At 34.5% G+C, this 14,624-nt stretch overlaps 1 protein-coding gene across 1 annotated transcript in view; it reads right to left on the bottom strand.

Annotated features, from left to right (window-relative positions):
- SLC15A5 (solute carrier family 15 member 5) overlaps positions 1 to 14,624 on the bottom strand; it is a 132,938-nt gene that overhangs the window by 54,095 nt on the left and 64,219 nt on the right. The window contains exon 5 of the mRNA XM_044679073.1: positions 1,177 to 1,363. Coding sequence (XP_044535008.1) covers positions 1,177 to 1,363 — 187 coding nt within the window. The remainder of the gene's footprint in view (positions 1 to 1,176; positions 1,364 to 14,624) is intronic.

Raw genomic sequence — 14,624 nt, 5'->3', positions numbered from 1 at the left:
CTCTCTCTCTCCCCCTCTCTCTCTCTCCCTCTCTCTCTCCCCCTCTCTCTTCTCCCTCTCCTTCTCCCTCTCTCTTCTCCCTCTCCCTCTCCCTCTTCCTCTTTGTCTCAGTGGCCCTTAAGGACTATGAAAGTTTAAACCTTCTGATCCTGCATGTACACATATACACACACACGCAGACACACAAAAGTAAACTCATATATACCGTCAGATTTGTCTTATCTTAGATGTAAGAAAATTAATTTCATTGGTAATGTTTTTCTTTCCAAAAATTCTTGTTTATCTTTATATTTCTTTTGTGTCATGAGTTTGCATGTCAAATGCCCTCTTCACTTTTTATTTCTTTTAAAGGAACACCTACAATTTCTCCTTTTTAGTCATATTTTAGCAATTTGGCAGGATATGCTCATGTCCCACTCAGCAACTCTGGCCTTCATGGTCTCCAGAAACTCATTCTGAAAGATAACATCGGCTCCAAAATTCACACCTCTTTAGTGTGTCTCTGGGACCCTTCTTTCTCTTTGATTAGAGATGGTAGAGGGTAGATATTGAGAAGTCCTCCCAGATCCTCCATTTTTTTAAAGAGGTCACCCAAGGCATTCACCTCATTATTTCTCACCCCAGACTTCATCTTGCTCCTACACTGGTTACCCTCTTTACCTTTAGCTTCTTTTTATATATTATCTTTCCACTGAGCTCTTTGAAGGAAGTGATTGTGATGCCTTTTCTTTGTATCCCCAAAGCTTAGAATAGTGCTTTGCACATAGTAGAAACTTACATGTTTATTGACTAATTTTGACCCTGACTTTTGGGGAGCAAAACAATATCCTTTGCTTTTTAGAATGTCATAGTCCAATTTTCTGTTTAGTTTCTTGTAACCGAAGTAACATCTTAGACAATTTGGATTGTTTTCCCTTTGTAAGTGAAGAATTTTTTCCTTCTGAAGCTTGTCCCCAGTACTTTTCAGTGAATTAAACTCGGGGTTTTCTATTATGCTTCATTATGCTTTTTGGTTCTACTCTAAAACTTTGCATTGGGACCGATGTGTTCAGAATCATCAGCTAGTTCTACCATTATCAAGAGTATTTTAAAGTAGAAATATGCACACATAATATATATTTAAAGGCATATATATGTATATAAACACATATATTTCTGGAAGTAAGTTATACTTACTAATGCACATCGACAGTGGTGGTCCTCCCCTCTTTAGAGGAAATAAGCAAGTGCTGATACACTCAAGAAAAGGAGCAAGAATTAATAGGGGAATGATGCTTATCACATTCATTGCTGCAATTGGCAGAAGAAACCCATTGAAATTCAAGTTGGAATTCATAGTCTGCAGATAATATCCTGAAGGAATCTGTATTTGGGAAAGGGGGAGAAAGCCTCTTCATTAAAATAGCGACAGCTTCAGAGAAAGCCTTTTATATATACTGCCAGTGAACATTATTCTATTGACTCTGCATTTGTGAAAGACCAGTAGAAGAATCCTCACGTTTTTAATCATCTTAATTCTAAATTGATATGGCTCTACTAAACCTGTGGTAGGAGAAGTTCTGTTCAATCTATGCACAATAGTGGTGCAGTTTATGGAAAAAAATTATTTGTAAAACCCATCTGATCTCTCTTCGTCATTTTTTTCTGTTGAGTATATATACCTTGCAGAATGTGTCCTTCTTAGGTTGAGATATAAGAAATGAGATCCCTTAGTTTGAATCAGCAGTCAGTACCTTTTATCCTCTCAACAATGAGTAGGAACCACTTAAAAGTGTTATTGTTGCTTTTATCTACAGGGCTGAGTTAATTCCTGGCTACAAGATATCCAATGGCTGGCATCAGGATCACTGGGAAAATTGCCAGGGGGAATTGTTGTTGTTATTATTGTTATTTCCCAGGGCAGATGGGGATTAGTGGACACATATTTGAAATATTTAGTTATTGATTCATTTATTCAACTATTCACTAAGTAGTTTAATAAGACAGTTTACTGGGACTCGCTAATTGGACCCAAATGACCTGAGAAAAGAAATGGAATCAATCACCACTTCATTTACTTTATGGTTTATGCTGAAATGCTTGGGTGCTACTATTTGTGGTTTGCAAAAAAAAAAATCAAGGGAGAGAATATGTCAATAAGCTCAAATCCATCAGTATACTGGGAGACTAGGGCAGCTCAAGTGGGGGAAAAAAGAATATATTTTAAAACTACTATTCCACTTCCTGCAAACTCCATGAAAAGGAGATTTCATGACAAATTAGGCAAGAGAGGGGTGGGGAGAATCATCCTAGAATAGGCTAAAGCATAGCAATGAACAACACAGTGGAGCACATGAGAAAATTCCTACCCTGGGGCAATGATTCTATCCTCTTTGTTACCTGCAGGAATTGATATTTCTAAGATCAGGCACCAGAGAAAAGGGGAAATGGGGAGGGAGGGGAAAGATCTACAAGGCAATAACATAGAAATTATTTAGAAGCAAAGAAAGTTCCCATATCTCTGCTGTTTCAGCTGAGAACTTTGACTCAGATTTCAGTGTAAAATTGAGGCTATCTGCCAAAGGTTTCTTCTTTTCCCCTTCTCAACACAGGTTGCTCAGATGCCATTTGCCTCTATCTCATCCTTCATGCTATCTCATATAAAGAGGTGACCCTTATCTGTGCCAAGACAATTCTATCCACATGCACAAGTGATCCAATCCCATCCTGTCTTTTCCAGCAGACTGCTCTGCCCTCTCCATTATCCCCACTCTCTCACATATGCAATTTCTTCCTTTCTACTGACTACTTCCCTACTGCCTACAAATACACCCATATCTCCCTCACCCTCAAAAAAAAGAAAAAGAAAAACAAATTTTATCCATTTATTCCTGTTAGCTATAACCCTGTACCTCTTGTCCCTTGAGAAGACTATCTACAACTGATGAAACCATTTCTTTTTTACTCATTCTTTTTTTAACTCCTTACAGTTTGGAGTTCAATTTCATACTTCAAATGAAAATTTTCTCTCCAGTTACTTTAATCTTATAATCATCAATCTAAACAGCATCTTTTCCCATCCTTGGGAACTTCTTAGTCTTATATTTAAAGTCTCAAAAAGATTTATAGTGAATTTCTGCAAATTTCCTCCTTTGTCTCAAAGTCCAAGTGGTGAGTATTTCAAACATGCCAACATATTTTGATAAGTTTTGGTGTTCAAAAGAGAACTCAATTCTCTCTCTATCCTCTATATTTTCCAAGGGTATCTGGAATAGCATATTGAAGTTACTCCAAGTCTCTTATTTCTTAGTTATTAAAAATACATAATATAATGTGTAACAAAACAATAATATAAAACATGATTAAATATGCTTATATAAGAGAAACAAATTTTTGCATTAGCAAAGTACAAAAATTTATGTCTCGTTCTTTCTTTTGCTAACTTTTCTCCATTCCTCTACCCTCTCCAATAAGGCAGGTAATATGATGTGTTTTACATATATTTTCATATAATACATATTTATCTGTTCATCATGTTGTGAACTAAGATACATATTTTTATACTAGAGAAAAATATTAGAAAAAATTCATGGAAGAAATAAAGTGAAAAATGGTGTGCATCAATCTGCTTTTGGATGGATATCTTTCATCATCCCTTCATTTTCCAGTTCTTTGCTACTACAAAAAGAGTTGTTACAAATATTTTAGAACACATAATTTCTTTTCCTCTTTCCTTGATTACCTTAGGAAATGAACTTAATAATTCTATTACTTGGTTTACACGGCTTTATAACTCTTTGACTATATTTCTATCGCTACAAACTGGTTGAATCAGTTCACAATTCTACCAACAATGTATTAGTGTTTTCATTTCTCCACATCACCTGAGATGATATCTCAGAATTGTTTTGATTTGCATTTCCCTAATCAATAATGACAGAGCATTTTTTCATATAGTTATACATAGTTTTGATTTCTTCATTCAAAGACTGCCCATATCTTTTGACCATTTATCAATTGGGGAATAGCTTATTTTCTTATATGTTTGACAAATTTCTGTCTATATTTTAGAAATGAGACCTCTATCTAAGAAACTGTCTATAAATTTTCCCCCTCAATTTTTTGCTTTCCTTCTAATCCTGGCTATATTACTTTTATTTGTAAAGAAATTTTTAAATTTCATATGTTCAAAATTATTCATTTTATACCTCAAATTCTTTATATATCTTGTTTATTCATAAATTCTTCTGTGCATAAGTGATAGGTAATACATTCCTTGTTCTCCTAATTTGCCTATAATATCTCTCTTTAGGCTTAAGTCAGGATCCGTTTTGATCTTTTTGGTAAATGGTATAAGATATTGGTCTATATTTAATTTGTCAGACTGCTTTCTAGTTTTCTCAACAATTTCCCAACTTACACAGCAGTATCTATTTTCCTTAGAATACTATCAAGTCTTCACTCTACCTCCTCAATCATACCTTTGGTTTTGAAACAAAGAACTAGGCCCATCATCTTATTTAAAAGGAAGATATTTTATATAAATGATCACCCTCATAATCTAATAGTATTCATTGAAGGTCCATAATTATATGTCAACTCAAGGAAGTAAAATATAAAGTAATTCTTAACCTCTAGGGCAGGTGTTATATCATGGGACTTCTACCCTAACCATCTGATCCAGCCATAAAAGACCCAGAGAGACACTTAGCATTGTCCTTGGCTGCACTAGATTCCTCCATCACTTCCATTATAGGTCCTAAACAAATACTTATTGATCAGGTGATTCTGATTAGATGCAACAATATTTGCAAAATGAGATAACCTAGCCTAACTAACATTACTAAAGCAAATTATTATATAATTATCCAACATATAAGGTACTTTAGTAATGTATAGTAGCATAATAGTATAGTATGTAGTAAATAACTTTTTATTTGAAATCTTTATTAGCTCATCCTCCTATAGGAAGTTTTAAGAGTTTATAGTGAAATGGAGTCATGATATTGTCAAATTTTGATAAACAGCATTGAAGACATACTGAGAATATTATTTAGAATGGAGTATATGTAAAGGAAAAACCAGGAATCTACTTTCCCATGGATTATCATTAACTCACCCTAATAAGTACCTACTTAGATAATTAGTTTCTCTTGCCTTCAATTTCTTAGTTTTTCTTGCCTTCAATTTATCCATTTGTTAAACAGAATCATAGGATCATAGCGTTAGAGCCAGAAAGCACCTTAGAAATCCAGCCACCCTCCCCATTTCTCATTTTATACATGTTGTCTTCAGGGAATCAAACATATAGTTAAAACTAAAATTGGGATTTGAACCCAGATACTTTTCTTCACCCCATACCAAGCTGCTTCCTCATGTTAAAGAGATTTTAAAGCATAAGTAGATGATATAAGTGCTTTTTAAGCTTGTTATTCCTCTGATGTGTCTTCACCTACATCCAGGTTCATGGGATCATTAGGAAAGTAATTATCTATTTTTTAAAAATTACAGTCCTATTTATACTAGAGCAAACATGATAACACAAAGATTAGAGTAAAGAAATTTACCTAAATAAAATGGCAATTCAATAATAAGGAATTGAATGAGGTAAGAAGCATTCTCAGTATCCGTTCCCATATAGGTACTATACCCAGCATGCCTCCCAATAGTTCTAATCAATTACCAATTAACCCTTCTGTCTCTCCAACACAGCAGGAGGACATATTAGATCACTTACTGAAAGGTGTTAGGGAAACTTAATATAGTGGAAGTAAAAAAATAACTGTTGACTTCTCTGGGCACAGTAGCTGTAGTCTATGGTTCATTGATTCCTTGGTGATGCTTCCTATGGTCTGGTCTAGGTGAAGCTGCAAATTTTCCTCATGACTCTCATCTATTCTCTCTAGCTTCCCTAGTGAGATTCATCAGCCTTTTAAAACTGTACATTGCCAGTGTGCCTACCCAAAGAGAGTTCATGCTGGGTGACATGGTCATACTGTCAAGTTCATGAGCAAGTTTCTGTGAATTGTAGTCCAAATACAATTTCCTTCAATGATCTAGACACTCTTTACCCCAAGCATTATAGGGATGTTGGGTTTGTGCATATACACCTACCTGCTCCCTACTCATGGAACACATAAAATAGGTTCCATATAAGTTTTATTTTTATTTAAAATATACTTTACTATATTTTTATCTCTTCAAAAATGATTCTGCGTTTATTATTTCATTGTACACAAAGAAAATTTCTACTAAAGGCAAAATGCTATGAAATATGATGTCTCAATGTACCTTGGGTTCTTGAAGGCCATTCTAATGGAGTTCAATCCTTAGCAGATCCTACTAAGTAAGAATTCTTTTTCATAATGTATCTGGTAATAAACTGTATTAGTAAAAGCTTGTGTTCTCTCTTGTTCTCTCTCTTTCTGTACATTCCCTTCTCATAACACTGTGAGGTAAAGATTAATAATATTATTATTCTCAAAATCCTTGCCTTCTGCCTTAAAATCAGTGCTAAGTATGGGTTCCAAAGCAGAAGAGAGGCTAGGCTTAGGCAATTGGGGTTAAGTGACATGCCCGGGGTCACATAGCTAGGAAGTATCTGAGGCCAGATTTGAACCTAGGACCTTCCGTCTTTAGTGTGGACTATCCACTGAGCCACCCAGCTGCCCTTTGAATATATATTAATGTAGGGCATATGGGTATATGTGGGTATGTGGGCTTGTGGTTGTATGTCCAAAATGGGTTTATCTAAATGCAGCTTACAAGGAAGTATGAATAGGTATCTCTGGGAACCCACTTCAAGGGAGGTTTTGATTCTTTCTGGAATGGAGCATGAGATAAGAGATTGGGGACATGAGTCTGATCTTTTCTGTTCTCTTCAGAGAGAAAATACAATACTATAATTATACCTGTCTACTGCCTTAAATATTAATAGTCTAAGGGAAAATTATTTTTAGGTTAAATCCACTTTTTGTGTTGTTGTCTCTTAATGTGAGGTAATGTCCTCTATATCCAAAGCCTTGATTCCCCACAAACCAAACACTAGGAACCCAAAGACTATCCCAAGTATTGATCAGTGAATAAGCCCATTTATTCAAGTCAGTAGTAAAGAGATCACAATATCACAATACACCAGACACTGGAGAGAAAGAGATAGACAGAGACAGAATCAGAAAGAGAGAGAGAGAGAGAGAGAGAGAGAGAGAGAGAGAGAGAGAGAGAGAGAGANAGAGAGAGAGAGAGAGAGAGAGAGAGAGAGAGAGAGAGAGAGAGAGAGAGAAAGAACAAACTCAAACTCCCTCATGGGGAAATTCCCTAAAGTCTTTAGTACAACAAACTAGCAATAAGGACATTTTTGAAGTTCTGGTTCCTCTACATTTGTCCTCTTCCCATAGCCTTTTTCTCAATGATGGAGCCTCTCTCTGAAGAACTTTGGAAACAGGTGTCTCTTCTAATGAAGCCTGAAAGCAGAGGAAGAAACCTCTCATATCCCAAGCTCTTGCCAATTCTATCCCTCAGAGAAGCAAAGTATCAAATAATCATTATCTTTACCAATGAGGAAAAGTCTTATGAAAATACCTAGACTTTCATATAAGGTTATATCCCCCCCACAGCTGGGGAAATGGAGCCTCAGAGATATCTCAGGGTTGCACAGCTAGTGAATGTCAAAGGGAAATTTTGAATCTAGTTTTCATCTCACTCCAAGTCTAGTGTGTTTGGAAGCCTTAAGTCTGAGAACCACTTTATCTAAATTTGAAGAAAAGCAGAAGACTGATTATTGGGAGATTTTTTTTACCATAGCAACTCCTGAATACTGTCTACTCAGATGTAGAGGCCTTTTAGTAATCATATCCATGCTACTAAAATTGTGGATTTTAAAATATTGAAATATAGAAATATCCTCTGAATAATTCTCTGTGAGGTAGACAGTCACTTATTTTGGAGATCAGCAAATTTGGTACAGACACTAAATTGTTTTCCTAATATCTCATACCTAGTAAGTAACAAAGGAAGGACAAGCCTTATTCAAAATGAACTGGTCAGATAAAAGAGATGGTGGATAGCATTAAATATAAAAATATTTTTTTGTGAGAAAAATCTATGAACCAAAGGGAATAAGTATGGTAGAAAGCAAAAAGCTTTGAATATCGGTGGGTGAGCAGATGGGAGGTATGTGTATTTGTGCTGGAAGGAAGGAGGAAATAGATGATACATTTTAGAAGTTTATCATAAACTTTGCATGTAAATGTGATAGTATAATAATAGTAGAAGGCTTCAATTATCCAGAAATGGATTTGAAGCCCTCTTTCTGCTAAAAGCATCACAATTAATGAACTCTGAATTTACCATAATAATTCCATTCTTCAAAGAATGGAAGAAATTGAGAATTGAAATTCTACATATGATTTTTTTTAGATTTTTTTAATTTGTTTAAACCCTTAGCTTCTGTGTAGTGGCTCCTAGGTGGAAGAGTGGTAAGGGTGGGCAATGTGGGTCAAGTGACTTGCCCAGGGTCACACAGCTGGGAAGTGTCTGAGGCCGGATTTGAACCTAGGACCTCCTGTCTCTAGGCCTGGCTCTCAATCCACTGAGCTACCCACCTGTCCCCCCTATTTGTCATTCTTTTTTTTTATTTTTATTTTATTTTATTTTTTAAACCCTTGTACTTTGGTGTATTGTCTCATAGGTGGAAGAGTGGTAAGGGTGGGCAATGGGGGTCAAGTGACTTGCCCAGGGTCACACAGCTGGGAAGTGTCTGAGGCCGGATTTGAACCTAGGACCTCCCGTCTCTAGGCCTGGCTCTCAATCCACTGAGCTACCCAGCTGCCCCTCTACATATGATTTTGAACAATAAATAGGAAAGGTTTATCAATGTAGAAATAATACTAATCTTGAGGGAAAGAAGATTACTACTTGTGACTTGTTATAGAGATTGAGGGAAAAACTTAACATGTGATCTGTGCATATTGTTTGGGAAAAGCAGATTTCAAAACATTTAGAGAAAAGATAGTGTTTTACAACCTAAAATTCTGCAGAGAACTTTAGCTCAAAAGAGGTATAATGTTCTCTCAAATCAAATTGTGCACATAAAACCAAAATTATTCTGATGAAGAAAAAGGGAAGTTATCCGAAGACACTGATGTAGATGTAAAAGGAATTGATCAGAATAAGTTTTTAAGATGTGTTTAGAGAATAGAAACCCTGTTGTATACCTGAGAATAAATGTATATATGAGAATGGGCTAGTCTTGGTGAAATACTTAGCAGAAAGCTAGGCCAAGTCTGGCAGTGAATGCTAAGGATTATACAAAATTACTTTTTAAAACCTATGTCAGAGGCAAGAGAAAGATCAAAGAAGGAATGGGGTGAACAGCACCATGATAAGATGATGGAAAGAAGACAAAGCTATTCAAAGTTAGTTTTGCTTTGGTCTTCCCTTAGAAGGAGACTGATATTCAGATAGGGAAGTATTCAACAAGAACAGTTAATGTGGAATTGAAATATAAAGTAAGTAAAGTGCCACTAAGAAAATATTTAGATGCTCTCAATATATTTGCATCATCAGGCCTGGACAAAATGTAAATCTTGGTAATAAAAGAATTTATGGTAAACTTGCTGAATTATTTATTTTTAGTGCCTCTGAAATAGAGAATAGGAAAAGAATAAAAAGACAAGAATAAAGCACAAGAGATAAATAGATATAAAGAAAAGGGGAGGGAACAAAATTTTCCTATGTACTAGCTGGCAAAGCTAAGAAAGAATGCTAGAGAAAAGTTGGCCAAACAGCCTTACAGTCAAGAAAATTGAGGCTGTCTCAGACCTGAAGTTTCCTAGATATATTCAGAAGAAATTCATTTAACTTTTCTTGTGGTTCACTAAAACCCCTACATAGTTTCCATTTGAATCTTTCTCTAAGTCTATTCTTCAAAGTTGTATTTGTGAAGTTGGTTCTTTTGGAGGGCGGTAGTAGAGGAGGAAGATTATAGTTTACATTTATGACAACATTTCCTATTACTTTATGTTGCCTCATTCTCAGTTATGGTATCCATTTGGACTCTGACTCATACTTATTATAAGGTGTAAACTACAATGATCAATGTTAGCTCTAATGATTCATTGTAAAATAAAATAATAACTTCTTTCCGACTTTGAACACATGGTAAAATCAACTCCATTGTCTCTTCCTTTTTTTTTTAACTTCTCTGAGAAAACCGTGTGATTTTCCTTCCATTATGCTTCAGTCTTTTTATGTTGTTTTTTTTTTTAAATTTATATCAAGAACGGTGGTATTAATGTAGTTAACTTCTCCAGGAACAATCATCATTAGACAAAAATTAGACATCAGTAGTGCTACTAGTTAGCTGTGGGACTCTGAACAAGTAACAATTCTATTTTTCTCAGTCTTCATCTGTAAATGAGCTGGAGAAAGAAATTGCAAGTTACTCCAGTATTTTTACCAAGATAAAACCCAAAGACTGAACAACCTGGACAAACTTTTGTGCATGAACCTTTTTAAACTGAATCCATCTCTTTCATTTTATAAATGGAGAAACTGTGGTACAGCAAAGTTGAATGATTTGCTCAGGATCACACAGCTAATAAATTTCTGAGATGAAATTCAAATATAGATTCTCATGATTCTGAGTGGGGAAACCCTATACACTTTACCATACTACCTATTCCATGTCTACACTTGACACCTTTCCAGCATACTCATAGAATTTGCCAGAGAGTTTGCTCCATTGTTGTAGCCTCCTTGAAACTGAGATCTCTTCTATGCCTTAAGAACGTTTTGGAAAAGGGCATTTATGGAAGTTTTGGGTTATTCTAAACTCTAAAAAAGATCATTGTTTTCATTTTGTTTCCAAGAAAGATGCCTCCTTCAAATGTTTGCTGCCGTCATTACCTAGAGATAATAATGTCTTACCTACCTATACGTAAGGGATGGGAATAGATGACCTCCTCTAGTCTCTTTTAGTTCTAATCCTTAGGAAACATGTCCTGATAATGGGTCTCACAACTAATAATATGGCTCTCTGGGCAGTAAATAATAATCAATTTAGTTGGGTACCAAGAAGAAGTGTGATCTAAATATCAGCTATTACCATTATCAGTTCAAAAGCCTTATTAAGAATATATTCCCTAATCAAAAGGGAAAATGAATAGTATGCAAAAAAAAATGCTGGCAGCTGAGCTATTGCACGTAGGAAGGGCTCCTAGCACAACTTTCAAGTGTCTGTTAACTGATTTCGAATGAGAATTATCATTAAAAGGAAAAAAAGTTATTATCAGCATGAATCACAGGCACAGAAACCTGTTAACTTAATAATGTGGCAAAAGTACTATTAATCTTTAGTGAAGCAATATTAATATATTGCCTAATCTAAGAAAAGACTGCAGTGTCTTGAAAGCTTGAAATCATTTTTGCTTCTGCCTCAAGTACTGAAATCATTCCCTCTTAAAATTTTAAATACTTTTATTTCATACATGGCTGTGAATATTCTGATATAATTGCTGTCAATAGGGATTCATTATCACCTTTGAGTGTCCATTAATGTCAAATGTTGACATCATCAGCCCTAGGATCAAAATATTTTAAAGATACGTCTCTGAAATTAAGGTCAGTAATGACTACAAAAGTTAAAATGCAGACTTATAAGATTATATTACATTATCTTCTTCACTCCTTTGGTCTCCCCTAAATGGCTAATTTTTTTTATATCTTTGAATAAAATCCAAAAACCCAACCAATTTCGCTGAAAAGCTTCTCTAATTTCTTTAAGATGTGGAAGATCCCACTGATTCTTATGAATTTCCTAATCAAGTTTCATTTTAAATAACTTGCAATTAGACAGTATATAACAGTAAAAAATATTTTAAAGGATTGTAGTGGAAAAAGTTTGGAATTTGGCATCAGGCTGAGTTCCGATGCTTATTCACTATATAAGCCTGGGCAGATAGTTTCATACCTATAAGATAGTTCCCGATTTGTAGAATGGAAATAATGCATTTTCCCAATTATTTCACCATGACTTTGTGAATAAAATACTTCTATAAACTATGAAACTCATAAATGACATACCAATCAGTCAATTGGTCATTATTAATAAATGAAAATATTAATAATGAATCTTAAATTATAAAAGGAAATAATAGAAACTAGGCAATATATCACTGTATACTGTAAAAGTTTAGCCCCTATCAGCTATCTAGCAAGATATGACCTGGTAGTTAGGATGACCAGAGGAAGCTATGTGGCACAGTGGATAGTATGCTAAGTTCAGAGTCAGGAAGACAGAAGCTCAAATCCAGCCTCATACATTCATTAACTGTGAGACCCTGAGGAGGTCATTTCACTTCTGCTTGCCCCAATTTCCCCATCTACGAAATGAGGCTGATAATAATAGCACCTACCTCCTCGGATCATTGTAAATGACATAATAAGTGAAGCACCGAGCCCAGCGCCTTGCAAAAAGGAGCACTATATAAATGTTAACTATTATCATGCACCAGAAACTCTCTGTTTTTGATAAACTAATAGATGAATCTACAAACCACAAATATAGACCTTAAAATATCCTTGAGAATTCAAGATAGAACAGCTACCTCAACTAAAACTGTTGACCCCAATCACCCATAAAATAAAAATTTATGAACATAACATTTTAAGAATGATATTCGTAACAGATATTGACGTACTAAGTACTCATAATCTCAGAGCTATGCAGAATGAAACACTTTCCAAATACAGAGGGCTAGCAGAAGTAATAAAAACCATGTAGGCAATGATGAGGTACATATCATCCTAGTGATCCTCTCCACTATTGGGGTTATCCTGAAGACATTTTTAGTAAGCAGAAGATGAACTTACGAGCCATTTCTTTGGTTAAATTATAAAAAGTACCTCTGAAGTTGTCTTTACAATATTACATATAAAAGAATGGTAGGATAATAATGTGTCCAAGTATAATTTTTATTTTGAATTTGATCTAAAAAGATGAGAATATGATTGTTAATAATAATAATAATAATAATGAAAACCTCATAATTGAATATATCATCCATGTCTTGAGGGGCGAGAAGGATGACTATAGGAGGGTGCAATGTCAAATTAAGAGAATGCCAGCACTGGCGATTACAATGTTGAGTCTATGTTGTAGCTGTGAGAGTCTGGTAATCCCCAAATCAATATCAGAAGTGCTTTATAAGCCATTCACAGACAAGCACAAAGGGGTAAAAAAGTTGAGTCACCCAAAACATATAGTCCTCTCTGAAATCAAACAATGTGATACTCCGTGTTCTTGTTTTAGCTTTCATAATGCAAATAAGTATCTTTTTTTAGCCATCTTTATAGTGCCACTTATTTTTTTTCATTTTTCTGCTTTTTTTGTTAGTGATTTCTTGGTTTAAAATGCCCCCCAAGCATAGTTCTAAAGTGCTGTCTAGTGTTCCTAAGCTCAAGAATACTGATGCTCCTTACTGAGAAAATACATGTGTTAGATAAGCTCTATTCATGCATGAGTTATAGTGCTATTGGCCATGAATTCAATGCTAATGAATCCAGAAAAAGGAAGAGGATATTTACATATAAGTATTTGTAAAAATCTGTATATACATATATATGAATATATGCAATGGTAATTTAAAACAGAAACATGCATAAACAGAGATATATGTTGATTAGTTGGTGAAAATGTTATGATCATGGGTTTTGTAAGGACCTAAGCTTCTATTTCCCCTAGGAACAAAGGTCCCTAATTTAATATTTTTGGTAACTTTATAAAAGTCAATTATTGTGAATAATGAGAATTGGCTGCAGCAGAAATTCTAGATTCCCCTAAAAAACAACTAATTGTAAACAAAAGCAAACAGTTTAAAAGTGATATGAAGAATTAAAGCAACACACACACACAAAAAAAAAAAAAACAAAAAAATTGAACAACAATTAAAAAAACCTTTACAATAGAAGTTTAAGAAGCAAGGGGAAAATGGAATTTGTGTTAAAGAATGTGGAAAATTTCTGGCCATCTATATGATTGCAAAAAGTCCAGAGCAACAAATGGGCAAGTTAGATCACATGGGAAATAGACATCATGTATCAATATGATGAATTTCAAAACAATTGTGTGAAGGGAAATGATTATAACTCTAGTTTCTCTGAAAAACTGGCAAAACGGTGGTGTTGGATAAGACAAAAATATTTGTTAAAATGCTACATAGTAATGTATGAATTAATAGCAACGAACAGATACTTCTGAGACAAGCCTAATCTCAACTGTCTTAAGAGAAGATCTTATATTTCTGCTATCAAGATATGGAATCAATTATGACTATTTTAAATATAGAATGCTAAGGTGTGTATTTCATACAAATAGTATCATTAAACACAAGAAAAAATATTCCCAGGAACAAAAAAATATATGTTAAAAAGTCTTAAGTTTACAAAGAACAACTCATGAGCAATTTACTATTTATTTTAGAAGCCGCTGAAATCTACTACAATATTTAGAATGTCTCTATTGATAATCAAAAAGCCTTTAACTTAGTCTTATACTCATGATTTATCCATGTAAAACAAATATGCAAAATAAGCTCATCTAATGAGGACACTAACATTGTTCTCTAGTGTTTCCACTAACAAGG

This window comes from Gracilinanus agilis, chromosome 5 (assembly GCF_016433145.1).
Source record: "Gracilinanus agilis isolate LMUSP501 chromosome 5, AgileGrace, whole genome shotgun sequence".
NCBI classification, from domain to species: domain Eukaryota; kingdom Metazoa; phylum Chordata; class Mammalia; order Didelphimorphia; family Didelphidae; genus Gracilinanus; species Gracilinanus agilis.
This window is presented reverse-complemented; position numbering and strand designations above follow the sequence as displayed.